This window comes from Dendrobates tinctorius, unplaced genomic scaffold, assembly GCF_039654945.1.
Source record: "Dendrobates tinctorius isolate UK_male_01 unplaced genomic scaffold, ASM3965494v1 ptg000082l, whole genome shotgun sequence".
Classification (NCBI taxonomy): Eukaryota; Metazoa; Chordata; class Amphibia; order Anura; family Dendrobatidae; genus Dendrobates; species Dendrobates tinctorius.
The window spans coordinates 14,429,198-14,456,996 of NW_027361750.1; the positions used below are offsets into that span (position 1 = coordinate 14,429,198).

Here is a 27,799-nt window from a genome sequence, read left to right on the forward strand (position 1 = left end):
TCCACTCGGCTAATAAATAAAGGTCAACTGAGAACAGGTCTGCTTTTCACTTTGTTAAATCAGAATACTCTAATCTGGTGCATGAAAATGTGTTTTCTAAAACAAATCTATATCAGCAAAAAGCTTCATTTCTGCCTCAGGCTGGTTTCACACTCCCATGAAACCAAGACTGCTCGGATTGGAACATCGGGCCCCACCGCTGGGTCTCCTGACCTACGCCAACTGCCTTATACATGCCAGTGAGGCAGGTCAGGAGAGGACCACAGTCGGGTCCGGTCTTCTGATCCATCCATGGGCCGTGAACACAGACCATGTGAAACCGAATAAAATGGACTAATATACAAGGATCAGTTACATGTATAATAGAACAGTTTAGGCAACTTCTGTTCATGAAGCATCTAAGGACACACAAGATGCGTGAGGTTAACCTTCCATAAAGTGGCAGACTGGCTTGTGGCTGCATGATATTCTTGCATGTAGGCCCCATTAATGGAGGTTGTCCATTTCCCTCCCCTCCAAAAAAAAAAAAAAAAAAAAAATATATACACTTGCCTAATCCACACATGTACCCCAGTGCACACCTCTTCTTGACATGTCTCGCGACTCAGCAGCTGATGTCCTGCTGAAACTACCGACTCCAGCCTGCCTTGCACTCTGGCTTCTCCCATGTCTCTCATCACCCACTTGTGAAAAAAACACCTGACACACTAAAGTAATGATGTTTGAAATCTGACAATCCCCAAGGTGCAGGGTGACCGACGTCGCAAAAAATGCAATTTGACAGTGCAACGTTCCCAGATACAGATAGCAAAAACCATGTACGCTGCGCTGGAAGGCAAACAATACCAATGCCTTCCCCCAAATTCTCCACTGTGATGACATGAAATAAGCCACTTTTCAGCTCATTCTTCTGCAACTGGGATCATGATATTAAAATTAACATCTAAGAGAGTCATTTTCATGGTTTACCTTCAAGAAACTGGCATGGGTACTCAGAGGTGGCAGACCACCATTAGTAGACATGACACTCGCTCGGTGACCCGTCATTACACACATTAGTGTTCACCCCGTTTCACAATTCTCTGCGTTTTCTGTATGTCATCGTAAATTTATTTCAGTATGGAAATACATAGACTTTCTCTCAATTCAATATAGAAGCATCGACTACAAGTAAATGAAATTAAATATACTAGGTTGTTAGACTTTGTTTCAGAAGTGTAGATATGTCAACCATTCTTTACTATGAAAACAAAAAGTAACGGCAAGTAACACAATCGTCAGGATTCATGATGGACAAACATGATTAGCAGAGAAATACATTTCTACTAGGAAAATGACCTCAAGGTTACATTAGTAGAAGCTAGAAAGCAGCTTTGGAAAGAATGCACGACTACTGCCATATCGTCAGGCTCATAGACTTTACATTAATACGTTTGCCTGTAATACGTTATCAGATTATTTCTCTATACTAGGACAAAATGAAAGATAAAAATAAAAGGAGGCACTTAAAATCACAATATGGGCTAAGGGATCTATGGGAGGACATAAAGGTGATAAACGGCGCCTACAGGTTGTAGAGCCGCAACATAATAGAAAAGTGCCGAACGCCACATGTATGCTCGCTGATTATTATTTTATTAGCTACTTCATTAAAAAAAAAAAAAAAAAAAAAAAGAGCACTTGGTCAGATCTGCAGACGCCAAGGGATAGGAGAGGACGTCGAAAGAGATTTAGAGTTTGGAAAAAGTCTCCCGTGAAATGAGGTTCATGGGGATAAGTGACAAGTTCATATCTAGGCTCCTACGCATGCTTCTGGCAATAAGGCTGGGTACACACACTGCCTTTACATAGGGTAATAGGTTTTGGAGAAGCTTCAGCCTTTTCCTGCCTTTGGATCCCATTCCTGATGCATTTAAAGTGTAAATATAAATTCAGGCAAGACTGGTAGATCTAGGACAGATTTCAATAAATGGGTGTATATACGGAAAGCTGCCGACTGCATATTGACGATTTATACCCCACATATATTTTCTACACGGAGAACACAAGGAAAAGTGAAAATGGAGAGTATAACTACCGATTTATATAGGACATTGAGACACAGTTCCAGGTATATTAGTGTATTTATTTGTATGGCTTTTTCCACCTCACTGACATTAATGGCACAGGACATAAAAGGAAGCTGCAAAGGTGCATGGTAAGCACTAGACCGATTTGAGTCCACTATACTATTTCAGAGGCCATGGGGTTGGATAAGGACTCCAACATGGCAGCCCTTGATCCTAAGATCCAAGAGGGACATCCCTCTCCGGACGCTGCAGCCACTCGTGCGATTAATGGGACTCAGAACCTCTGGTTATCAGCGCTGATGCAAATCTGTCAGCGACTAAATTAGGAATTGGTGCGAATAAATGCCAACACTTCATGGTCAGTGGGAGAAAGTTGATACACAGAATAGAAAAAAAAAAAAATGTAAAAAGGGATGTAGCACTTAAACGCCTTCATTATAGGATGAATGGGGATGCCATTAGATTGAGGGTCTATCATAAAGGGATGAAAAATAAAATGCAAAGAGAGGAGCAATGTGTTTAATTTCCCTAACTGAATCGACAGGGCGACACCTTACAGGGTTAAGGAGGAGAAAAATTATAAAGATACTAGTAAGGAAGAACCCTTTTCCATTTTAACATCTGAAAAACAAAGGGCTCACTATGAGGAACATAGGAGCAAACTGATTAATGGTTTGAGTAAAAGAAATAAAAAATGGATTAATACAAACTTGGATGGGAAGGATGGGACTAGCATTGAAGGTAATAAAAGGAAAAATAGTAATATGAATGAGGGAGGGACTGGCAATCATACAGTACCAATAGAAATATCTAATTGTTCAGCAATAAAAATTGCAGGGAATATGCAAACCATTTTGGAGACCTCTGAAACACCGATGCAGGGGGAAGATATTATTTCAAGTGGTATGGATTTATCCATTTTTACAGTACATGATGTCACCTCCACCCAAACATTGGAGAAGGGGTCTGGAGTAATTGGGAGTTATTACAATGTTAGAATTTATAACCAATCCCTCAAAAAGCTTAATTACAATGGAAGGGACCCCATTCTCAGGGGATCTGATAGGTGAGAACAGTGGTGATCCAACGGGTGAATTGGAAGAACCCCATGGTTCTTCAAGGGATGGGGGATCTAGTAATCAGGTTGATATATCTCATTTGATTATAAATAGCTCTCTATCGATTATGCCATTGGTAAGAGACAGCAAGGGTGAGTTCCTATGGGGTACATAATGTGGTGGATACCCCTACAGCATTAGAAGAGAGAAAGATGGCTCTAAAGGATTCCAAAATCACCCAGTTTTTTCGGGTGGCTCCAGCCCGTCACCCCAAGAGAAAAAGGGGAGAAGAGGTTGTAGGGGGAGTGGATGTTCTAGAAAAGGGGGATACTCAAAATCAGGAGACCACACTGAAGAGATCAAAAGCCAGCCCCAGAAGGGATTAGATGTAATAAAAGAGGGTTGTACTGAAAAGGAATTGGGGATTTATAATCTTTCCAAATACACTCACACAGGAGGAGAAATCCCTTTTGGGAAAGGGACTCTCCCTTTGCCCCACTGCAAATTTAGATACTTTTTCACTATATTTGGATCTCATTTAATTTTTCCGGAAACTCACCATACAAAGGCATTCTATATTAGAAGAGAAAAACAAAAGTAGAACCAATATTCAGAAATTTCCTAGTGTTCAAGAAGAGTCAGAGCCCACTAAGAACATGCTACATGTTGATGTTAGGAATCCCAATGATAAATTTTATCCTCTTCAGCATAAGGGGTCACATATTGAGACATTCCAGCAACTGGTTTTGAAAGAAGCTAGGGCAATTTCACAACCAAAAAGGAGGTGCAATTTAAGTAAGGGTGAGAGAGAAGCCATTACCTCCATTAGGGATAATGAAAATATCGTCATATGTAGTGCCAACAAGGGGGGGGGGGGGGACAGTAATAATGGACAGGGCATGGTATATAGAGGAAGGGAGGATTTTAGAAGATGAGGATTTTTATGAGAAATTAGAAGATGATCCAAATATCGAAATTTTTTTGAATTATAACTCTTTGATTAAGGGAGCCTATGAGAGGGAAATCATTAACAAAGGAGAACGCAAATTTCTTGATATTGCACAATATAAAGTACCTTTTTTATATTTTCTACCCAAATTGCACAAGGACCCGAGTAACCCCCCAGGTAGGCCCATTATATCGGGCATCGGGTCCATAACATGCAAGTTATCTCACTACGTAGATTTATTCTTACAGAAATATGTAAAAGTTAAAATCCTATTTGCGGGACTCATCGCAACTTATCAGTGAGCTGAGGAATTTACCCCCCAATGACGGGATGCATCCTGATAACATTGGATGTTACAGCCCTTTATAACAATATATCGCATGAACTAGGCCTTAAAGTGGTTAATGACTGCTTAATGAATGATACTACTATGCCAGTTGAACAAAGGGAATTTATACTGAAAGCCATCTCGCTCATCCTGAGTAATGTGTTTTCTTTTGAGGGGGAACTCTACCACCAGTTAAAGGGCTGCGCAATGGGGACGAGATTCGCACCCAGTTATGCCAATTTATTCATGGGTGTGCTGGAGTCCGTCCTCATTGCGCAGCCCAGTCTTGAAAAAGAAGGGGTGTCCTTTTACTGAAGGTTTATTGATGATTTGTTTATCCTATGGAGAGGGTCGGTTGAAGAGGCAGAAACATTTGCTAACAATCTCAATATGAATGATTGGGGACTAACTTTTACGGCTACTATTTCCACCGATTCCATCCAGTATTTGGACTTATGGGTGCGGTTTGAAGGCCTGGGGATGGTGTCCACTGCAACACATTTGAAACCGGTTGATGTCAACAGCTACCTTAGGTTTGACAGTGGGCACCTCCCCGAGTGGGTGAAGAATGTACCCTATGGCCAATACTGGAGAATAAGGAAAAATTGCACTTCTGACCAAGACTTCCAAACTGAATCTAGAATACTTAGGAAGGTTTGTAGAGCAAGGATACCCAAAAAATCTTTTAAGGCCGGTTTCACATTAGCGCTTTTTAAGCGCACGCACGGCCGGGGGTAGCTCCGCCCCCAAGCCGGCTCTCTGCCCGGCGTGCCCGCCCCTTGCTTGTAGCGCCGCCTCCTATCGCACAGCGGCGCCTGCGATCGGCGCACCCTATCTTTAGCATAGGGTGCGCAGATCGTGCGCAGGCCGTGCGCTAGTTGCGCTTTGACCTGCGCTGCGCACTTTTGACGGTGCGCCGTGCGCGCCAAAATCCGAAAAGTTTGATTTTGGCGCGCACGGCGCACCGTCAAAAGTGCGCAGCGCAGGTCAAAGCGCAACTAGCGCACCCTATGCTAAAGATAGGGTGCGCCGATCGCAGGCGCCGCTGTGTGATAGGAGGCGGCGCTACAAGCAAGGAGCGGGCACGCCGGGCAGAGAGCCGGCTCGGGGGCGGAGCTACCCCCGGCCGTGCGTGCGCTTAAAAAGCGCTAATGTGAAACCGGCCTAAAAGATGCTTATAAGAGGACATGCATTTTCACACAAGATTTGTGTTTAAAAAAAATGGAGGATAAAAATAGGACACCTGGGGTGAATTTGGAGAGGAATAAATGGAGTTTGATAACTACCTTCTGTCATTCGAGATCAATTGTACGTAAATTGCTGGAGAAACATTGGTTCATCCTACAAGGAGATCCTCTTTTGGCCCCAATGATTACAGATAAACCAAATATTTATAGAAAAAATAGAAGTTTAAAGAACTTGGTAGCACCAAGCAACATAACGCGGAAATATAAAACGTCATATGAAAATGATAATGGCAGCTGGGGCTGTTTTGCATGTAAAGTACCCAAATGCTTGTGTTGTGGAGTGATTCAGGATAATGCGAGGGATTTTCATTCTAATACTTCCAATGAGACATTCCGGATCAAGCACAAGGTTACTTGTCAGTCCACCTATATAATCTATTTATTGGAATGCCCTTGTGGGCTTCAATATGTGGGAAGGACTATCCAAACAGCCCATGCAAAATGGAATAAGCATAGACAGAACATCCGCTCGAGTTACCAATTACACAGTGTGTCCCGACATTTTGCAGGGAGTCACAATAAGGATCCAGGAAAGATAAGATTGACTATTATTGATCATATTAAGGAGCTTGGTGAAGGGAGGCTGAGTAACCTTATTAGAAGAGAAAGCTACTGGATGTTTAAGTTGGGTACGTTATATCCAGAGGGACTGAATCTCACTATAGAGCAAGTTTCCAGGTAGGGTAAATAGTTTGTGATTATGATTGATTTCTCTTTTTATGTGCATTATGTATTTTTTTTTTTTTTTTTTTAATTTAAAAAAAGTTTTTTTTTTTTGGAAAAAAAAAAAAATTTGAAAAGTTTTTTCCTATTGTTGGGGGGTGTTTTATTACTTGGACAGGGTTTATTATCAGTTTTTTATGGAATATTGATGAGGTTGAATGTCGTAACATGCAAAATGTATAATGATTGTTTAACAAATGTTTTTTCACAATGTTTTTATTGGGGATGTAAGGGTTAACGCGCAACATCAAGGGGAGGTCGCATAGGATTGTGGGTTGTTCCAACTAGGACTACCTATAAAGGCTGTAATAATTGATGCTTCCTTCATTCCACCTGAGGAAGACGGCTGTGACCGTAGAAACGCGCTGTGGGTATCGGAGGAAGAATTAAAGCTGAGGGTTTTTTTACCCTTTTTCTGGTTTCTGCCTCTCTTTTAGCGCTCCTATAGACCGCTTTTTTTGCTGTTGCTTCACATATCATAAAGGGATGACACATTGTTATTTAAACCCCTTTAAGTTTTGCCCATCCTGGCACAAACGCCAAAGTCTTCATCGCAATGACTGGATCTAACAGATGGCTCCCAGAATAATCCTCGTACCGAACGGGGAGTCTTAAAAGGCAGATTGTCAGTTCTGAACACTTCATGTAACAAGAGGAATCGGCAAGAACAGAGGCTGCGGCCTATGTACTGCTACATAAGGTCTGAATTTAGCTATTAAAACAGAAGGTCCCCATAAAGCGCGGTGTGTGTACCCAGCCAAATCATCAATCATATAGAAGAAGTATCAATGTGCATTAACAGGAGGTTGCCACAAATCTGAATGAATGCTAAAACCCAAGGGCACATATGGTAACCTGCGATAAGACCTGGTTTACCAAAGTGATGTCACTACAGAAATTCTGGCCAGAGCTATCCTTTGAACTCATGAATTAAAGACGGCATGATTTTTTTTATATTTTCCAAGAGCTAAAAGAAAAATAAAACCATTAAAAAAAAAAAACAGAAAAATTAAAATAAATGAAATCATGATTCTCAAACTCATTAACTAACCACATTTCTAAGTTAGTACTGAACAAAAAAAAAAAAAAAAAAAGACCACAGGCGGCAGAGTCCTTACATTCGTTGGGACTCCAGCGCCGTAGCTTGATTACAAGAAGAGCGCGGATACTGGTTAAAAGCTTCAGGATAGAAAGTGCTTGACAAAAGTTAAAGTTCTCAAGTGTTTGGTGACGAGTACAAGGGCAGATGCACTGAAGGAAACCATTATGTAAAAAGAGAAAGGATGGGGAGGGAAAAAAAAAAGTCAATTTCATGTTAAAGTGTTCAAGGATGTTGCCATAAGCAGAAACAAAAATTCATTAATTAGGTTTTCTTCCACAAAGTAGGAGATTTCCAGAGTCTGCATCATTAGTGTTTTACTGAAGAATTAACTCCGCATAATTATTGTTTGCTTCGATTTCTCTCCTGCAAAATAGAAAAAAAAAAATGTTAAAGTCAAGAAATATTATTTTCTTCTGCAAAATTAAAAAGATTTCAGGATAGACCGCTTTGCAGACACTAACGATCAGGACTTTTCGAGCAGTGATATGGCTGCAATGCATATAACCCACATGGTCCTACAGCACTAGACTGCTCTAAGGGATTCTGACTCTGAACGATACACCTCCAATAAGGACACATGACCGATATCAGCGGATCGACTCCAGGATTTCTTGAAATAAACTGATTCAGGTTTTAGAATGGGCAGCAGCAAAGAAATTCCACGAAGTAGGGCGCCACCTGCTGGTAAATGTGTGCGTCACAGGCCATGGACAAACGTAAGCTTTATTCCAGAATACAGCAAAAGCATCGGCGAGGGGGAGCAAAATATTATACATTTGTAATGTAAGGGAGGAGAGTGTTTTAGGGCTATGTGCACAAGGAAATTTCCACAACAGTAATAATTGTTTTAGTGTACAAACACTATACATAAACATTTCACTTCTTACATTGCAAACGAAGAAACCTGAAGGGTATGTGCACACGATCAATAAACGCTGCGGGATGGACGCTGTGTGCTGGCACAGAGGCCAACCTGCAGCGCCCAGATGTCAGGCTGTGTGCCCACGTAGCGATTTTTAAGCGTTTTTGCCGCGATTTTCGGCGCAAAAACGTTTAAAAATCGTGTACAGAACGCCCCCCCCCATGCATTCCTATGGCATTCCGCACATGCTGTGCTAATGCTGCGCTTTTTTCCGAGGCGGAATCGCATCGCGGAAAAAATCGCAGCATGCTCATTCTTTTGTGCGGAATCGCAAAGAATTGCCGCGATTCCGCATCCATAGGAATGCATGAGAATCGCTGACTTCCCGCATGCGGCTATGCCCACCATGCGGGAAGTGAAGCGTCTCATGTGCGGTTGGTACCCATGGTGTGGAGGAGAGGAGACTGTCCTCCAGGCCCTGGGTACCATACCCCTGTAAAAAAAAAAAAAAAAAGAATAAAAAATAAAAAATCGGGGTATATTTACCTTCCGATGTCCCGCGCTGCATTCCCGGCCTAAGCGTTCCCAGTAATGCCTTGCGGCAAGGACCTGTAATGACGTAGTCTCGCGAGATCGCTATAGCAACGCGAGACTACGTCATCACAGGTCTTGCAAGGCATTACTGGGAACGCTGTGGCCCGGGAATGCAGCACGGGACGCCGGAAGGTAAATATACCCTGATTTTTTTTATTTTTTTTAGCATTTTAACATTCTATCTTTTACTATTGATGCCGCATAGGCGGCCTCAATAGTAAAAACCTGGTCACATTTGTCCAGCACTATGTTTGACGAGTGTGACCAACCTGTCAATCACTTTCCAAGCGATGCTTCAAATCGCTACGAAAGTGCTTGAATATCGCACGCGAAAACCGCGGCAAAATCGCGATCATAATCGCAGTAAAATCGCGCGGAAAAAAACGCGCGATTTCTGGGAAGGAGTCCGGTTTTTAGTGAGCGTTTTAAAACGCTACGCGGGCACATAGCCTTACAGCATAGTGGATGGGGATTTCAATTAATCCCATGCCCACAATGCATGCACAGACGCCCATGTATCACCCGCGGAGACAGACATGTGACGCGTCTCTCCAGACCGCAGCATGTCAATTTCTCTTGTGGAGACACGAGACGTGAAATTTCACCCATACGCTGTGAATGTGCATGGTTCAGTCAACACATGCGGATTCACCTGCGTTCAATAGACGGCAGCGCTTTGGACGCAGCGAACATGTGCTGCGTCAACAGCGCTGCCAGTTCTGGATCGGCGGAAAATCCACAGCATAAGTCAAAGGGGTCTATGGTGGACACAGGATGTAATTTTTTTTTTTTTTTTTTAAAGGGTCGGTCCGCAGTACCTGGCAGCAACACTACACAGAATGGAGCTGCACAGCCATGTTCAATGTGTGTGATAGCTATCTAATCTGCAGGATCAGCTATCAGCTGAATGACTCCCAACTCCAGCAGGACTCTTCTAGCAGCTACTAATCTGCAAGGGAACAAAAGGATTGGCCGCTGAAATTCCACAGCCTGGATCCTTATGTTCCGGCAACATTTGTCGTGGGATAATTAGGAACCCTCATACCCATTGGTTCCTGACTTATCTAATGGGTATGTGGGCCTTAAGAGGAGAGAGCAGGCCAGTCATGGAGACTGCATTGAGTTGGTACAGATGTAGCAGAGATAAACGTGATGTTTTTGGACCTACAATATTCTAATAAATCACCTGCAGTCCTATGTAAAATTGAGGAAACAATATGCTCATTGCGTTTTGTATATTCAGCTCTGCTATATCTCTATACATTATGTCCAGCTTTACATAGGACTGCAGAAAATGGCCACTACCTTATCCTAACTGAACACACAGGACACAGTTGACAAACACAATGCTAATATATATCTATCAATATATTTACACACACTGAGCATGTCTGTGGCTTCATCTAGGTCTGTATATCATCATTTGTACTTTGATCTTATGCAAATCCACAATCAATATTGTAAAATCCAAGTATGTAGATGTAGCAGAGCTGAGCGTCTTACAATTCTAGGCAAAACCACAACTACACCATGTTACAAATTATTATGCAACTGATATTTTTCTCTGATTTTCCTAAATGGTCGATCCAAATGACGGTCAGTCTAATAAAAGTCATCACCCGTTAGAGCAGTGTTCCCCAACTCCGGTCCTCAAGAGCCACCAACAGGTCATGTTTTCAGGATTTCCTTAGTATTGCCCAGATGAGAATTGTGTCACCTGTGATGCAAGAATTGTGAAGGTGATATCAAAGGGTTCCTATGTTAACACGTATCTTGGCCTGTTAGGATGCTTTGGAGTTAAATAGCTTTTTTGTTCAGTGAATGCGACCTCCTAATGCTGCAAATTCCGCATTTTCAGTTCTTTAACCCCTTAGCGACAGAGCCAGCTTGCAGCTTAACCCCTTCACGACCCATGACGCCTACGTAGGCGTCATGAAAAGTCGTGCCCAAACGACCTATGACGCCTACGTAGGCGTCATGCTATAAATAGCCCCCCTGCGGGTCGGGTGACCGGGGTCACTGAAAGGTCACCCGACCCGCACACAAAGGACACTCTAGAGTTAATCCCTGGGGGCGTGGCTTAGCCCCCACATGCCTACGATCGCTCTGATTGGCTGTTAAAAGTGAAACAGGAAATCAGAGCGATTTGTAATATTTCACCAATGAAATTTGGTGAAATATTACAATCCAGCCATGGCCGATGCTGCAATCCGATGCCCCCAGGACCTCCGATCGTGCTCCCGGTGTCCCGCCGTGGCTCCCGGCGTCCGGATCATGGGCGCCGCCATCTTGCAAAATGGCGGGCGCATGCGCAGTGCGCCTGCCATTGTCCAAGATGGCGGCGCCCATGAATTTGCCGGTTGCCCGTTCATTTTTCATTTTGATCACTGTGATACACTCTCACAGTGATCAAAATGAAAAAAAAAGTAAATACACCCCCCTTTTATCACCCCCATAGCCAGGTACAAATAATAAAATAAAAAAAATATTTTTTTTTCCATTTAGGGTTCGAACTAGGGTTAGGGCTGGAATTAGGGTTAGGGCTGGAATTAGGGTTAGGGCTGGAATTAGGGTTAGGGCTGGAATTAGGGTTAGGGCTGGAATTAGGGTTAGGGCTGGAATTAGGGTTAGGGCTGGAATTAGGGTTAGGGCTGGAATTAGGGTTAGGGCTGGGTTGGGATTAGGGTTAGGCTTGTAGTTAGGGTTAGAGTTGGGATTAGGGTTAGGGGTGTGTTGGCGTTAGGGCTGTGGTTAGGGTTATTATTAGGGTGGGATTAGGGTTAGGGGTGTGTTGGGGTTAGGGTTGGAGTTAGAATTGAGGGGTTTCCACTGTTTAGGCACATCACGGGGTCTCCGAGCGCGACATGGCGCCACGATTTATTCCAGCCAATTTTGCGTTCAAAATGTCAAACAGCACTCTCTCCATTCCGAGCCCCGACGTGTGCCCAAACAGTGGTTTACCCCCACATATGGGGTATCAGCGTACTCAGGAAAAATTGCACAACAACTTTGGGAGTCTAATTTCTCCTGTTACCCTTGGGAAAATAAAAAATTGGGGGCTAAAAAAATGATTTTCGTGAAAAAAAATGATTTTTTTTTTTTTCACGGCTCTGAGTTATAAACTTCGGTGAAGCACTTGGGGGTTCAAAGTGCTCATCAAACATCTAGATAAGTTCCTTGGGGGGTCTAGTTTCCAAAATGGGGTCACTTGTGGGGGGTTTCCACTGTTTAGGCACATCAGGGACTCTGCAAACGTAACATGACGCCCGCAGATCATTCCATCAAGTCGGTATTTCAAAACGTCACTACTTCCCTTCCGAGCCCCGATGTGTGCCCAAACAGTGGTCCCCCCCCACATATGGGGTACCAGCGTACTCAGGACAAACTGTACAACAACTTTTGGGGTCGAATTTATCCTGTTAACCTTGTGAAAATAAAAATTGCGGGCTAAAAAATCATTTTTTGAGGAAAAAATAGATTTCTTATTTTCACGGTTCTGCGTTATAAACTTCTGTGAAGCACTTGGGGGTTCAAAGTGCTCACCACACATCTAGATAAGTTCCTTGGGTGTCTAGTTTCCAAAATGGGGTCACTTGTGGGGGGTTTCCACTGTTTAGGCACATCAGGGGCTCTGCAAACGTAACATGACGCCCGCAGACCATTCCATCAAGTCGGTATTTCAAAACATCACTACTTCCCTTCTGAGCCCCGACATGTGCCCAAACAGTGGTCCCTCCCCACATATTGGGTACCAGCGTACTCAGGACAAACTGGACAACAACTTTTGTGGTCCAATTTCTCCTGTTACTATTGCGAAAATAAAAAATAGCGGGCTAAAAAAATCATTTTTTGAGGAAAAAAAATATTTTTATTTTCACAGCTCTGCGTTATACACTTCTGTAAAGCACCTGGGGGTTCAAAGTGCTCACTATGCATCTAGATAACTTCCTTAGGGGGTCTAGTTTCCAAAATGGGGTGATATGTGGGGGAGCTCCAAAGTGTAGGCAGACAGGGCCTCTCCAAACACGACATGGTGTCCGCTAACGATTGGAGCTAATTTTCCATTCAAAAAGTCAAATGGCGCTCCTTCCCTTCTGAGCCCTGCCGTGCGCCCAAACAGTGGTTCCCTCCCACATATGGGGTGCCACCGTACTCAGGACAAACTGAACAGCAACTTTAGGGGTCCAATTTATCCTGTTACCCTTGTGAAAATAAAAAATAGCGGGCTAAAAAATCATTTTTGAGGAAAAAAAATGATTTATTTTCATGGCTCTGCGTTTATAAACTTCTGTGAAGCACTTGGGGGTTCAAAGTGCTCACTACACATCTAGATAAGCTCCTTGGGGGGTCTAGTTTCCAAAATGGGGTCACTTGTGGGGGGTTTCTACTGTTTAGGCACATCAGTGGCTCTGCAAACGCAACATGATGCCCGCAGAACATCCCATCAGTCTGCATTCCAAAATTGCGCTCCTTCCCTTCTGAGCTCTCCCATGCGCCCAAACAGTGGTTTCCCCTGACATATGGGGTATCGGTGTACTCAGGACAAATTACACAACAACGTTTGTGGTCCAATTTCTCCTGTTAGCCTTGTGAAAATAAAAAATAGCGGGCTAAAAAATCATTTTTGAGGAAAAAAAATTAATTTTTTTATTTTCACTTTTCTGCGTCATAAACTTCTGTGAAGCACTTGTGGGTTCAAAGTCCTCACCACACATCTAGAAGTTCCTTGGGTGGTCTAGTTTCCAAAATGGGGTCACTTGTGGGGGAGCTCTAATGTTTAGGCACACAGGGGCTCTCCAAACACGACATGGTGTCCACTAACGATTGGAGCTAATTTTCCATTCAAAAAGTCAAATGGTGCTCCTTCCCTTCGGGACCCTGCCGTGTGCCCAAACAGTGGTTTATGACCACATATGAGGTATCTGTGCACTCAGGAGAAATTGCCCAACAAATTTTAGGATCCATTTTATCCCACTGCCCATGTGAAAATGAAAAAACTGAGGCTAAAAGAAAATTTTTGTGAAAAAAAAGTCCTTTTTTTTTTATGGATCAATTTGTGAAGCACCTGGCGGTTCAAAGTGCTCACTATGCATCTAAATAAGTTCCTTGGAGAGTCTAGTTTCCAAAATGGGGTCACTTGTGGGGGAGCTCCAATGTTTAGGCGCACAGGGACTCTCCAAACGCGACATGGCAACCGCTAAATATTCCAGCATATTTTCCATTCAAAAAGTCAAATGACGCTCCTTCCCTTCTGAGCCCTGCCGTGCGCCCAAACAGTGGTTTATGACCACATATGAGGTATCGGTGTACTCAGGAGAAATTGCCCAACAAATTTTAGGATCCATTTTATCCTGTTGCCCGTGTGAAAATGAAAAAATTGATGCTAAAAGAAATTTTTTATTGGAAAAATTAAAATGTTCATTTTTTCCTTCCACATTGCTTCAGTAGCTGTGAAGCACCTGAAGGGTTAATAATCTTCTTGAATATAGTTTTGAGTAGCTTGAGGGGTGCAGTTTTTAGAATGGTGTCACTTTGGGGTATTTTCTGCCATATAGACCCCTCAAAGTGACTTCAAATGTGAGGTGGTCCCTAAAAAAAATGGTTTTGTAAATTTTGTTGTAAAAATGAGAAATCGCTGGTCAACTTTTAACCCTTATAACTTCCCAACAAAAAAAAAATTTTGTTTCCAAAATTGTGCTGATGTAAAGTAGACATGTGGGAAATGTTATTTATTAACTATTTTGTGTCACATAACTCTCTGGTTTAACGGAATAAAAATTAAAAATGTGAAAATTGCGAAATTTTCAAAATTTTCGCCAAATTTCCGTTTTTTTCACAAATAAATGAAAACATTATTGACCTAAGTTTACCACTAACATGAAGCCAAATATGTCACGAAAAAACAATCTCAGAATCGCTAGGATCCGTTGAAGCGTTCCTGAGTTATTACCTCATAAAGGGACACTGGTCAATATTGCCAAAAATGGCCAGGTCATTAAGGTCAAAATAGGCTGGGTCATGAAGGGGTTAATGACCGGGCCAATTTTTACCATTCTGACCACTGTCCCTTTATGAGGTTATAACTCTTGAATGCTTTAATGGATCCCGCTGATTCTGAGACTGTTTTTTCGTGACATATTGTACTTCATGTTAGTGATAAAATTTATTCGATAAGTCTTGTGTTAATTTATGAAAAAAACGGAAATATGGCGAAAATTTTGAAAATTTTGCAATTTTAAAACTTTAAATTTTAACTAGACCCCTCAAGGTGGTCAAAACCACATTCAAGAAGTTTATTAACCCTTTAAGTGCTTCACAGGAACTAAAGCAATGTGGAAGGAAAAAATTAGCATTTAACTTTTTTTTGCAAAAAATTTACTTCAGAACCAATTTTTTTTATTTTCACAAGTGTTAAAAGAGAAAATGAACCACAAAATTTGTTGTACAATTTCTCCTGAATACGCCGATACCCCATATGTGGGGGTAAACCACTTTTTCAACACACGGCAGAGCTCGCAAGGGATGGAGCGCCGTTTGACTTTTTCAACGCAGAATTGGCTGGAATTGAGATCGGATGCCATGTTGCGTTCGGAGAGCCCTTAATGTGCCTAAACAGTGCAAAACTCCAACAAGTGACTCCATTTTGGAAACTAGACCCATTAAAGGGAAGGTACCGCAATTTTATATAATTTGCAAAAAAAGAGTAAGTAACAAAACATGTTTTTTCAGCAAATGTTGTACTAACTAGGATTTATGGTTTGTTTGTAATAATGTTTTAATGTAGCCACTGGGCGCTGCCATCTTGATTTGCAGATCTGTGGAGGACTCATACAGTCTGCAAATATGGCCGTCCCTGGACATAGGAGACTGCGTCGGTTCCCGACCCCACCATGCAGCCTCATTAGCAGTGAACTGGGCACGCCCCTGTGGGCTGCACCATTCACTGCTGTAGGTGTGGCTGGGCGCCATTTTACTGTAGCCCAGTGCTATCTGCTGAGCTCCACTTATCCTCTATCACAGGACCACTTGTGGCATAACAGGTCCTGTGTTGTGAGGAGAGGCTGAAGATATGGAGAAGGTGGTCAGCAGAGGAGAGAATCGCTCACTGGAGCCGGAGGATGGAGAGTGGTGAGTGCGGGTGACTTTCATCTATGCTCCTCTGCCCTGCTACTCCAGGCTCGGCCCTGTGCTTCCTGCTCTACTGTGTTCTTCTGCTCTGTCTCCGCCTCCTCACTCACAGCCCCAGTGATCTCCGGTAATGACACCTTTGCTTTTATGAGAGCTTTTATGGCTGTCTGAGGAGGACAGTGACATATACAGCCCATAGTCTAGTGTATAATTGGGGGGGGGGGGGGGGCTGGAAGTTTCACCAGTGTGGGCATATCTGTAATACTGTCTCGTGTAATACTGCCTGCTGAGCCGTGTATCTAATCCTCCCCTTTGTGATACTGCCTGCTGAGCCGTGTATCTAATCCTCCCGTGTGATACTGCCTGCTGAGCCGTGTATCTAATCCTCTCCTGTGTGATACTGCCTGCTGAGCTGTGTATCTAATCCTCTCCTGTGTGATACTGACTGCTGAGCTGTGTATCTAATCCTCTCCTGTGTGATACTGCCTGCTGAGCCGTGTATCTAATCCTATCCTGTGTGATACTGACTGCTGAGCTGTGTATCTAATCCTCTCCTGTGTGATACTGACTGCTGAGCCGTGTATCTAATCCTATCCTGTGTGATACTGACTGCTGAGCTGTGTATCTAATCCTCTCCTGTGTGATACTGCCTGCTGAGCCGTGTATCTAATCCTATCCTGTGTGATACTGACTGCTGAGCTGTGTATCTAATCCTCTCCTGTGTGATACTGACTGCTGAGCCGTGTATCTAATCCTATCCTGTGTGATACTGACTGCTGAGCTGTGTATCTAATCCTCTCCTGTGTGATACTGACTGCTGAGCCGTGTATCTAATCCTATCCTGTGTGATACTGACTGCTGAGCTGTGTATCTAATCCTCCCCTGTGTGATACTGACTGCTGAGCCCTGTATCTAATCCTATCCTGTGTGATACTGACTGCTGAGCTGTGTATCTAATCCTATCCTGTGTGATACTGTCTGCTGAGCCGTGTATCTAATCCTATCCTGTGTGATACTGACTGCTGAGCCGTGTCTCTAATCTTCTGTGTTCTACTGACTGCTGAGCCGTGTATCTAATCCTATCCTGTGTGATACTGACTGCTGAGCTGTGTATCTAATCCTCTCCTGTGTGATACTGACTGCTGAGCCCTGTATCTAATCCTATCCTGTGTGATACTGACTGCTGAGCTGTGTATCTAATCCTCTCCTGTGTGATACTGACTGCTGAGCCGTGTATCTAATCCTATCCTGTGTGATACTGACTGCTGAGCTGTGTATCTAATCCTCCCCTGTGTGATACTGACTGCTGAGCCCTGTATCTAATCCTATCCTGTGTGATACTGACTGCTGAGCTGTGGGCCTAAATAGTGGAAACCCCCCACAAGTGACCCCATTTTGGAAATTAGACCCCCTAAGGAACTTATCTAGATGTGTGGTGAGCACTTTGAACCCCCAAGCGCTTCACAGAAGTTTATAAATGCAGAGCCGTGAAAATAAAGTCTTTATTTCCACAAACGTGATTTTTTAGACTCCAATTTTTAGACCCCCAAAGTTGGTAACTAGTGGAAACCCCTCAATTCTTGCTCCAACCCTACCCCCAACACACCTCTAACCCTAATCCCAACCCTAACCCCAACCCTAATTCTAACCCTAATCCTAGTTCGCCCTAACCCTAATTCTAACCCTAGCCCGAGCCCTAACACTAGCCCAACCCTAACCCTAGCTCAACCCTAACCCTAACCCTAGCTCAACCCTAGCCCTAACCCTAGCTCAACCCTAACCCTAGCCCAACCCTAACCCTAGCTCAACCCTAACCCTAGCTCAACCCTAACCCTAGCTCAACCCTAACCCTAGCTCAACCCTAACCCTAGCTCAACCCTAACCCTAGCACAACCCCAACCCTAGCACAACCCCAACCCTTGCCCAACCCTTGCCCAACCCTAACCCTAGCTCAAACCTAGCCCAACCCTAACCCTAGCTCAACCCTAGCCCAACCCTAGCCCTAGCACAACCCTAACCCTAGCCCAACCCTAACCCCAACCCTAGCCCAACCCTAACCCTAGCCCAACCCTAACCCAACCCCAGCCCTAGCACAACCCCAACCCTAACCCTAGCCCAACTCTAACCCCAACCCTAGCCCAACCCCAACCCTAGCCCAACCCCAACCCTAGCCCAACCCCAACCCTAGCCCAACCCCAACCCTAGCCCAACCCCAACCCTAGCCCAACCCCAACCCTAGCCCAACCCCAACCCTAACCCTAGCCCAACCCTAGCCCTAGCCCAACCCCAACCCTAGCCCAAGCCCAACCCTAGCCCAACCCTAGCCCAACCCCAGCCCTAGCCCAACCCCAACCCTAGCCCAACCCTAGCCCTACCCTAGCCCTAGCTCAACCCTAGCCCAACCCTAGCCCTAGCCCAACCCTAGCCCAACCCTAGCCCTAGCCCAACCCTAGCCCTAGCCCAACCCTAGCCCTAGCCCAACCCTAGCCCAACCCTAGCCCTAGCCCAACCCTAGCCCTAGCCCAACCCTAGCCCTAGCCCAACCCTAGCCCTAGCCCAACCCTAGCCCTAGCCCAACCCTAGCCCAACCCCAGCCCTAGCCCAACCCCAGCCCTAGCCCAACCCTAGCCCTAGCCCAACCCTAGCCCTAGCCCAACCCTAGCCCAACCCCACTCTAACCCTAGCCCAACCCTAACCCCAACCCTAGCCCAACCCTAACCCTAGCCCAACCCTAACCCTAGCCCAACCCTAACCCTAGCCCTACTCCAACCCTAGCCCTAACCCCAACCCTAGCCCTAACCCCAACCCTAGCCCTAACCCCAACCCTAGCCCTAACCCCAACCCTAGCCCTAACCCCAACCCTAGCCCTAACCCCAACCCTAGCCCTAACCCCAACCCTAGCCCTAACCCCAACCCTAGCCCAACCCCAACCCTAGCTCAACCCTAACCCCAGCCCAACCCTAGCCCTAACCCTAGCTCAACCCTAGCCCTAGGCCAACCCTAACCCCAACCCTAACCCCAACCCTAGCTCAACCCCAACCTTAGCCCTTCTCCAACCCTAGCCCAACCCTAACCCTAGCTCAACCCTAACCCCAACCCTAGCTCAACCCTAACCCCAACCCCAGCCCTAACCCAACCCTAGCCCTAACCCAAGCTCAACCCTAGCCCTAACCCCAACCCTAGCCCTAACCCCAACCCTAGCTCAACCCTAACCCCAGCCCAACCCTAGCCCTAACCCTAGCTCAACCCTAGCCCTAGGCCAACCCTAACCCCAACCCTAACCCCAACCCTAGCTCAACCCCAACCTTAGCCCTACTCCAACCCTAGCTCAACCCTAACCCCAACCCTAGCTCAACCCTAGCTCAACCCTAACCCCAACCCTAGCCCTAACTCCAACCCTAGCCCTAACTCCAACCCTAGCCCTAACTCCAACCCTAGCCCTAACTCCAACCCTAGCCCTAACTCCAACCCTAGCCCTAACTCCAACCCTAGCCCTAACTCCAACCCTAGCCCTAACCCCAGCTCAACCCCAACCCTAGCCCTACTCCAACCCTAGCCCTAACCCTAGCTCAACCCTAGCCCTAAAAACCCCAACCCTAGCTCTAGCCAAACCCTAGCCCAACCCTAGCCCAACCCTAGCCCCAGCTCAACCCCAACCGTAGCCCAACCCCAACCCTAGCCCAACCCCAACCCTAGCGCAACCCCAACCCTAGCCCAACCCCAGCCCAACCCCAACCCCAGCCCAACCCCAACCCCAGCCCCAGCCCAACCCCAACCCCAGCCCAACCCCAACCCCAACCCCAACCCCAGCCCAACCCCAGCCCCAGCCCCAGCCCAACCCTAATGGAAAACTGAAAAAATAAATATTTTTTTTATTGCATTATGTTTGCCTATATAAGGGGGATGATAAACAGGGGGGTTATGTACTATTTTTTTTTAATTTTGATCACTATGATCGTTTATCATAGTGATCAAAATAATGAATGGAATCTGCCAGCCGGAGACGGCAGATTCCCGGCGGGCGATTCCCATTTTCAAAATGGCGGCGCCCATCGGAGGACGCGGGACCACCAGGAGGGAAGTGAGGACCACGGAGAGGTACCGGGGGGATCAGGGACCCTATTTCTCTCTCCTCTGATGTGCGATCACATCAGAGGAAAGAAATTTAATGCATAATCGCGGCTTTTTTTTTTTTGCGGTCGCCGCTATAGGGTTAATAACGGCGATCGCAAAAGCGGGGTCGGTAAAAAACGACCGATTCATGTTCTCTGGGGTCTCGGCTACCCCTGGCAGCCGAGACCCTGGAGAAAATCCGACACTGGAGGGCGCTATGTACTTTCTCCACAGCGCCGTGAATTAACGGCGCTGTGGTTTTAGTACACTCAATTACCGCCGTTAAATGGCGTATCGGCGGTCGTTAAGGGATTAAAACATAGCAAATGTATAGAAATTGTACTGTGCCTAATAATTTGGAACAGTGCACTTTGAGTTTTTATTCATTTTGGAGATTATACTGTTCTCATTGGGAGGTTTCTGCAATAAAATTCAATGTATACTCTAACGGATGATGACTTATTAGACCGACTGTCATTTGCACCGACCATTTAGGACAATCAGCGAAAAATATCATTTGCATAATAATTTGGAACATGGTGTATAGTAAAATCCTAGTGTGGCCAGAAGTAGCTGAAGTGGAGCACAAACTCCACAGTTCCCCTGGCCACAATGCTATGGAGGGTAATGTTGAAAGATATAGATGGACTTTTATAGTCTGCCGCCTGAAAACCACCAGAGCTGCTGCACCCGACCTTCTGTCTCTTCGCCACTATCCCATAGAAAGTAAGTCCGCAAGGACAGGGTCCTCTCCCCTCTGCCCCAGTCTGTCATTGTAAATTTGTTTACTGTTAATGATATCTATAACTTTGTATGTAACCCCTTCTCATGTACAGCATCATGGAATTAATGGCGCTATATAAATAAATAATAATATAGTCAGGTACCTATACCCGGCCGCAGGAGGTCGCAGTTGCAGACACAATGTCACCATTTAAAAAAGGGCCAGAAGTTGGACAACAAATATAGTAACATAGTTAATAAGGTTGAAGGAAGACTTTAAGTCCGTCTAGTTCAACCCATATCCTATCCTAACTTGCCCTAACATGTTGTTCCAGAGGAAGGCAAAAAAAACCCATGTGGCAATCAGTAAGCTTCACATTGGGGAAAAAAATTCCTTCCCGACGCCACATACGGCAATCAGACTAGCTCCCTGGATCAACGCAATATTAAGGAAACTAGTGTATATACCCTGTAATATTATACTTTTCAAGAAAGGCATCCAGTCCCTTCTTACATTTTAGTAGGGAATCACTCATTACAACATCATATGGCAGAGAGTTCCATAGTCTCACTGCTCTTACAGTAAAGAATCCGCCTCTGTGAGTATGCTTAAACCTTCTTTCCTCCAGACGTAGAGGATGCCCCCTTGTCCCCGTCACAGGTCTAAGAGTAAAAAGATCATTAGAAAGGTCTTTGTACTGTCCCCGCATATATTTATACATTGTAATAAGATCACCCCTAAGCCTTCGATTTTCCAAGCTAAATAACCCCAAGTATAATAACCTGTCTTGGTATTGCAGACCCCCTAGTTCCCTAATAACCTTGGTCGCTCTTCTCTGCACCCGCTCCAGTTCAGCTATGTCTTTCTTATACACCAGAGACCACAACTGTACACAGTATTCTAAGTGTGGTCGCACTAGTGACTTACAGTATATAGAGGTAAAGCAGCTATGCCTCTTTTAATGCATCCCATTATTTTATTTGCCTTTGCAGCAGCTGCCTGACACTGGCCACTAAATGGGAGTTTGTCGTCCACCCATAGGCTGTGTTCACACACAGCGGTTTTTTTAGCGGTATTTTTAGCGGTTTTTCCAATAACACCGCTAAAAATAAGCTTTCCGTTCATTTCTATGCATTTTGCACTTTTTGTGCATATTGATGCATTTTTTACCGCAAAAAAACGCATCGCGATAAAAAACACAGCATGCTCATTAATTTCGCTGATTTTTCCACGTTTCTGGCTATTTCTATGCGTTTTTAAAACACGCGGAAAAAACGCATAAAAACCGCGCAGAAAAAACGTGCGGTTTCTGGGAAGGGAGCCAGGTTTTTCAGCAGAAATAGGGTATGTGCACACGCTGCAGAATCCGCTGTGGATTCATCCGCGCGGATTTTGCAAAATCTGCAGATAAATCCGCAGGTCAAAAGACCTGCGGTTTATCTGCGGATTGGCCTGCGGTTTTGCCCTGAGGTTTCACCATCTCCACAATGGTGGAGATGGGAAACCGCTGTGGATTCCGCAGAAAGAATTGACATGTCAATTCTTTCTGCGGTTTCAAAACCGCAGGGAAACCGCGCGGAAAAATCCGCACCGTCTACACAGGTTTTTTTTTTCCATTCATTTGAATGGTACTGTACACCGCAGCTAAAACTGCTGCGGGTCCGCAGCGTGTGCACACAGCCTTAGCCTTACAGAACAATGTAAATCAATGGAAAAAAAAAGCTGTGCAGATGGTGCAGAAAAATCAGTGCGGAATTGCTGCGGATTTAAAAGAAGTGCATGTCACTTTTGTGCGGATCTGCAGCGTTTATGGACCACTCCATGATAGAAATCCGCAGTGGCAAAAACTGCAGAAAATCCGCACAAAATCTGCATCAATTCCACGGCTAAACCTGTTGTGAGTTCATTTTCCCCTTCACTACTGAGGCCCGAGAAACTCCCTCTTCTGGTGAAGAAAGGTAGTGAGCCTGATTGTCAAACACCTGGGGCTGATGATGATGACTGGCTGAGTGGAGTTAAGGCTGCCGACGCCCTTCTGGCCTGCGGGTGATTTCTCTGTGGACTTCTAGGAAACCAGTCTGATTCCTGCTCATCTAAAGCTAAGATTTCTGCTTTGCCTTTTTGCATTAGTGTTTTGTTTTCCTTGCTTTTCTGGATTCTGCCATTCCCTGCTGGGGTGAGCTGAATCTCCTTTTGCCTGTTGCTCTGTCTTCAGAATATTCCTGAGTACTGACATAGCCTTTTTTGAAGCCTAGCGTCTTCAGGGCCTTTTTTACTGTCAGTTTGTTGGCTCTTATTTTCATAGGGTTTTTCACTGATTGCAGACAGCAGCCTTCCTGTCCTTTCCTATCTAAGCTAGCTTGGGCCCCATCTTTGCTCAGTCTATATTTCTGTCTGTGTTTTGTTCTTTCTTCTTGCTTCACCGTCATTATATGTGGGGGGCTGCCTTTTGCTTTGGGGTCTGCTCTGGAGCAGTTTAGATTTCCCTTTCTGTCTTTAGGCTATGCAGTCCTCCGGCTGTGATCGAGGGGCCTAGGGCATCGTAGGAGCCCCCCACGGCTACTGCTAGTTGTGTTGATAGGTTCAGGGGTCTGCAATCCGATAGCTGCCAACTTCTCTGGTTTTCTGGACTTAGCTAGCATTTCTATTTTTGCCTCCTACGGTGACTCAATCATAACAAAAACCGCATAAAATCCGCATGAAAACAGTGGCAAAACCGCGGCTGCGGATTCTGCCAGGAGATGCGGATTTTGTGCAGAAAATTCTGCACCACTTTTCCTACGTGTGCACATAGCCATACACCCAGGTCTTTTTCAGTGACAGTTTTGCCCAGTGTTTTACAATTAAGCACATAATAAGATGGCAATGTGTTCTGTAAATACTCTAGGTAATGATTAGCTGAAAACTGCTGAACGCGATGGACCTACAGTCTGGGCCCAGAAGCCTCAAGCAGGAATACAGATTACTGGTATTTAGAGCAAAAAAAAAAAAAAAAAAAGTCTGCACAGGCATCTATGCTTGTTCTTATGTTAATGTGACCTCTGACAACTAATTAGGACAAGCTTTTCCTAATTGCTCCATTTCCCCATGTAAAAATAAAAATGACCTGTGGTCCCCCTCCGCTACCCTTTCAGTGATGCTGATGCCTGCTCTCCCTGGGTTGGTATGACATTGTCATGTGAGCCCTGCATCCAATCAGTACTTATTTGGCTGCAACTGACATACAAGGGAAGCCAGAGCAGCAGCAGCTCTCACTTCTTCTGAGTGTCAATATCTTCATCTGAAGGAAGTGAGTGAAGTGTGTTGTGAATTCACTTTCTGGCCTGCCTCTGGTTGCTAGTGAAGGTAGTGGAGTTGGTTGTATTGACAGAGGAGTCGCGAGTTCTCTTTCCGGGCTCCCTCTGGTGGTTACAGGAGGTAATGGAGCTGATCTAATTGACAGAGGCCTGCCACCTGATAATGAGGACGACGAATGGACATCTGGAGTCTCTGACTGGATTTAAGACAGCCGATTCCCTCTATCCCTGCTTCCCTGCTGGTGATTTTTCCTGCCTCCTGAGGTCTTAGTTTCCAGTTCAGTCCCTGCATGCTCAAGCTAAGTGTTCTTTGCTATTGTTCACATTTGATTTGGTTTTGTCTTTTCAGTTTTGTGTGGTCAGCCAGCCCCGGCTGGGGCTGTGCTGAATTTCCATCTTTATGTTACTGTTTGTGTCAGTTTGCTTTTTGTCCCTTATTAGATTGGCCTCTTTTTGCTCTGCTTTCAGAATATGCCAGAGTGCTGATATAGTGGGAGAAGTCTAGTGACTTCAGAGTTTTTGCTATAAGAAGTGTTGGACATTTTTGCAGGGTTTTTTTGCGTGATTGCAGAGTTCCTGCCCTTTCTAGTTAGTGTGGGCCCCATCGTTTGCTCAGCCTATTTTCCTACCTGAGTTTGTGTTTTCATCTTGTCTCACCGACAATATATGTTTGGGGGCTGTCTATTCCTTTGGGGTCTGCTCTGGGGCAGTTTAGATTTCTCCTTTTCTTGCTTTAGGCTTATTTAGTTCTCCGGCTGTGTCGAGGCGTCTAGAATCATTGTAGGCACGCTCCATAGCTACTGCTAGTTGTGTGGATAGGATCAGGGGTCTGCAATCCGCTTAGTTACCAACCTCTCTGGTTTTCTGTAGCTTAGCTTGTTAGCTTGGTCGTTTTCCTCCTCGGTGACCCAATAATAACAGAAGTGGTTGCTGATTTGCAGCAGGGCTCACGAGACAATGTCAGGCCAACACCAGGAGACCAGGCGCACACTTTGCTGGAATGGCGCAGACACTGGAGACAAGTATAGGCCATTTCTCTTTTACATGGGGGAAAATACAGCAATTGCAATGGGGCTCTGAGTAGTGGAGAAGCCCGTTGATAGCAGGCTGATGGGTTTCAGACTCCCACCCCCCCACCAATCAGCTGTCAGACCATACAATTTTTAAATGCAGAGCAAGGCACTGCAGCCAGGTTCAGCTGACTTGAATGGGACTGAACAGCAGAGCTGCATCTGGTACACAGCGACGGAGGTGATACTGCCCCCCCCCCACCCACATTGTACTACCATTGATTAATGGACTTTCCTTACAACAGGCAATCAATATCAAACCTGGGAATCCCAATGATGTTAGTGCTCAGTGTGCAATAACTGCAGTATTTGCTTCCTGCAGCCAAAACCTGCTGTCTTGGAAAGAAAAATGCTGGGTGCCCATTATTGACGCAGTTTTTGCATGAAGATTACACATGTCCTTTGTCTACAGCACGTTTAGTAAAGATAAGGTACTGTCACACTTAGTGATGCACCAGCGATCCCGACAACGATATAGATCGCTGGTGCATCGCTAAATGGTCGCTAGTGAGCTGCCACACAGGCAGATCTCACCAGCGACATAGCAGGGGTCGGGGGTCGCTACTTACCTGTCAGACGAGGCGATCCTGACGTCCTCCCGCTCGCGTCCACGCGTCGCTCGTCAGCGCCACAGGAAGCCCAGCAGGAAGCGGATGACGAGAAACGGCCCAGGACGTTCTCGCACGATCAGCTATAATCAGCGAGGGAGCGGTCGGAGGTAAGCATCACACATAGCGATATTGCTAGCGATATCGCTTAGTGTGACGGGGCCTTTAGTTTCATTAACCAAAAATGCTTTAAAAACGCCACTGCAGTTTTTAATTTGTATTTTCACTTATTAATTTCGATGGATTAAAAAAAAAAGCTGTAAAACCACTGAATCAAATCAATCGGGGTTAAAAAAAAAACAAAACACGTGCATGAGAATTCTGAAATCTCGTAGCTTTTGTTGGTAATGTAAAATAAAAAAAAAAAAAAAGCTTTTAATTTGCATAAAAACAACCAAAAACTGCTGGAAAAGTGCAAAGTGTGACCATAGCCTTTAGGGTATGTGCACACCTTAAGCATTTGCTGTGTTTTTGACATGTTTTTTTCCCCACACAAGAACTGAAGGATTTCCTGGTACCAGCAAAGTGAATGAATGGAAACATTTTTTTTTTACATTCTAGCTAAAAAAAAAAAATTTCTGGTAATGTTACAGCGTAGACCAAATTCACTTATTGTTCACAACTAGTTATGATTTCTGTGAGTCTATTTTAGGGTTATTGGGTCAGGGCTAGTTTTATGACAAATGGGCAGTCAACTTGGGCATTTTTTTTTCTTTTATTACATCTTTGCAGCTCGTTGATTTACCCATCAGTTAACATTGGCTAGGATTGTTTAGGCTATGTTCACACGATAGTTTTTGCTGCTTTTAATGCAAATTAAAAGCTGCATTTTACTGTACCAGCAAAAGCTATGGATATTTTAGAAACTTCATGTACGCAGCATGGCTTTTTTTTTGCCTGCCTGAATTTTGAAAATTGCCATCACTTTTTTTCAGCATATTTTCACCCATAGAAAACATTGCAAAAGTGGAAAAACACAACAACAAAAAAATGCAGGTATCAAGTTTTTCGGTGTTATTGGTGCAACAAAAACTAGTACTGCTCTGAAGGAGGTGCGTTCCCGCAAACCGCAGTACTAGTACGGCGCTGACATTTCTGGTCACCGTGCGGCATCGTGCGGTGACCAGGTTATGATGACAGCAGACCATCCCGACACGTCACCACGGGGGTCTGATCCGCCCCTCCTTCCCCTCATCGGCGATCGCTGTGATTGGCTGGTGGACTGACCAGCCAATCACAGCAATGTTACAATAAAGTTAGTGGGGGGGGGGGGGAGCGCATTTGACATGCTGTCATTGGTGCTCACAGCCGTAAAACAATGGGTGGGGTGATCGCGACGTCCCCTCACCTGATTAACCCCTATGGCGCCGATCGGCTGAATAATAGCTTCTGGCCAATCAGCGCAAAAGGGGTTAATCTAAAATAGCGATCACTGCACACCATCTTTGTCTCAGATTTGGCGTGCAGAGCGATTCTGGTTCTCCTGCTCCTCTGTGTACCTGATTCAAAGTTTCATTGGTGACCAGTGTGATCTCCCCGGTGATCTCCTGCTTCAGCGTCCTCATCTGCGCTCTCCTGGGATCTGCCTGTTATGTGACTCATCAGTGATCACAGCAGCTGCAGCACCTCCGCCATCCCTCCCTTTCCCAGTCCCCCCCATCCCTGTTCCAGTACCCTCCCCCAATTGAATTTTTAGCACACTTTTTTGCGTCACAGTGTAAGCGACGTCCGATTGCTTAAGAAAAAAATAGTAGTTCGTACAGCGTAGTTTTAGACGTAGCGAGGTAGTGTAGCCAGCGTCACAGTGTTAGTGACGACCGAGCTTGTTTAGAAAATAAAAAAAAAATTGTACAGCGTAGTTTTAGTGAGGTAGAGTGTTAGTATAGCCGGCGTAACAGCGTTCGTGATGACCGATCATCTTTTAGAAA

The 27,799-nt window shown here is 45.0% G+C and overlaps 1 protein-coding gene across 3 annotated transcripts in view; it reads right to left on the bottom strand.

Annotated features, from left to right (window-relative positions):
- Positions 1-6,377: 6,377 nt before the first annotated feature.
- Positions 6,378-27,799, bottom strand: part of YTHDF3 (YTH N6-methyladenosine RNA binding protein F3) — a 73,158-nt gene continuing 51,736 nt past the window's right edge. For all 3 annotated transcript variants that reach the window (XM_073583929.1, XM_073583928.1, XM_073583930.1), the window contains exon 5: positions 6,378-7,839. In XM_073583929.1, the coding sequence (XP_073440030.1) occupies positions 7,816-7,839 (24 nt within the window). In that variant the 3' untranslated portion in view covers positions 6,378-7,815. The remainder of the gene's footprint in view (positions 7,840-27,799) is intronic.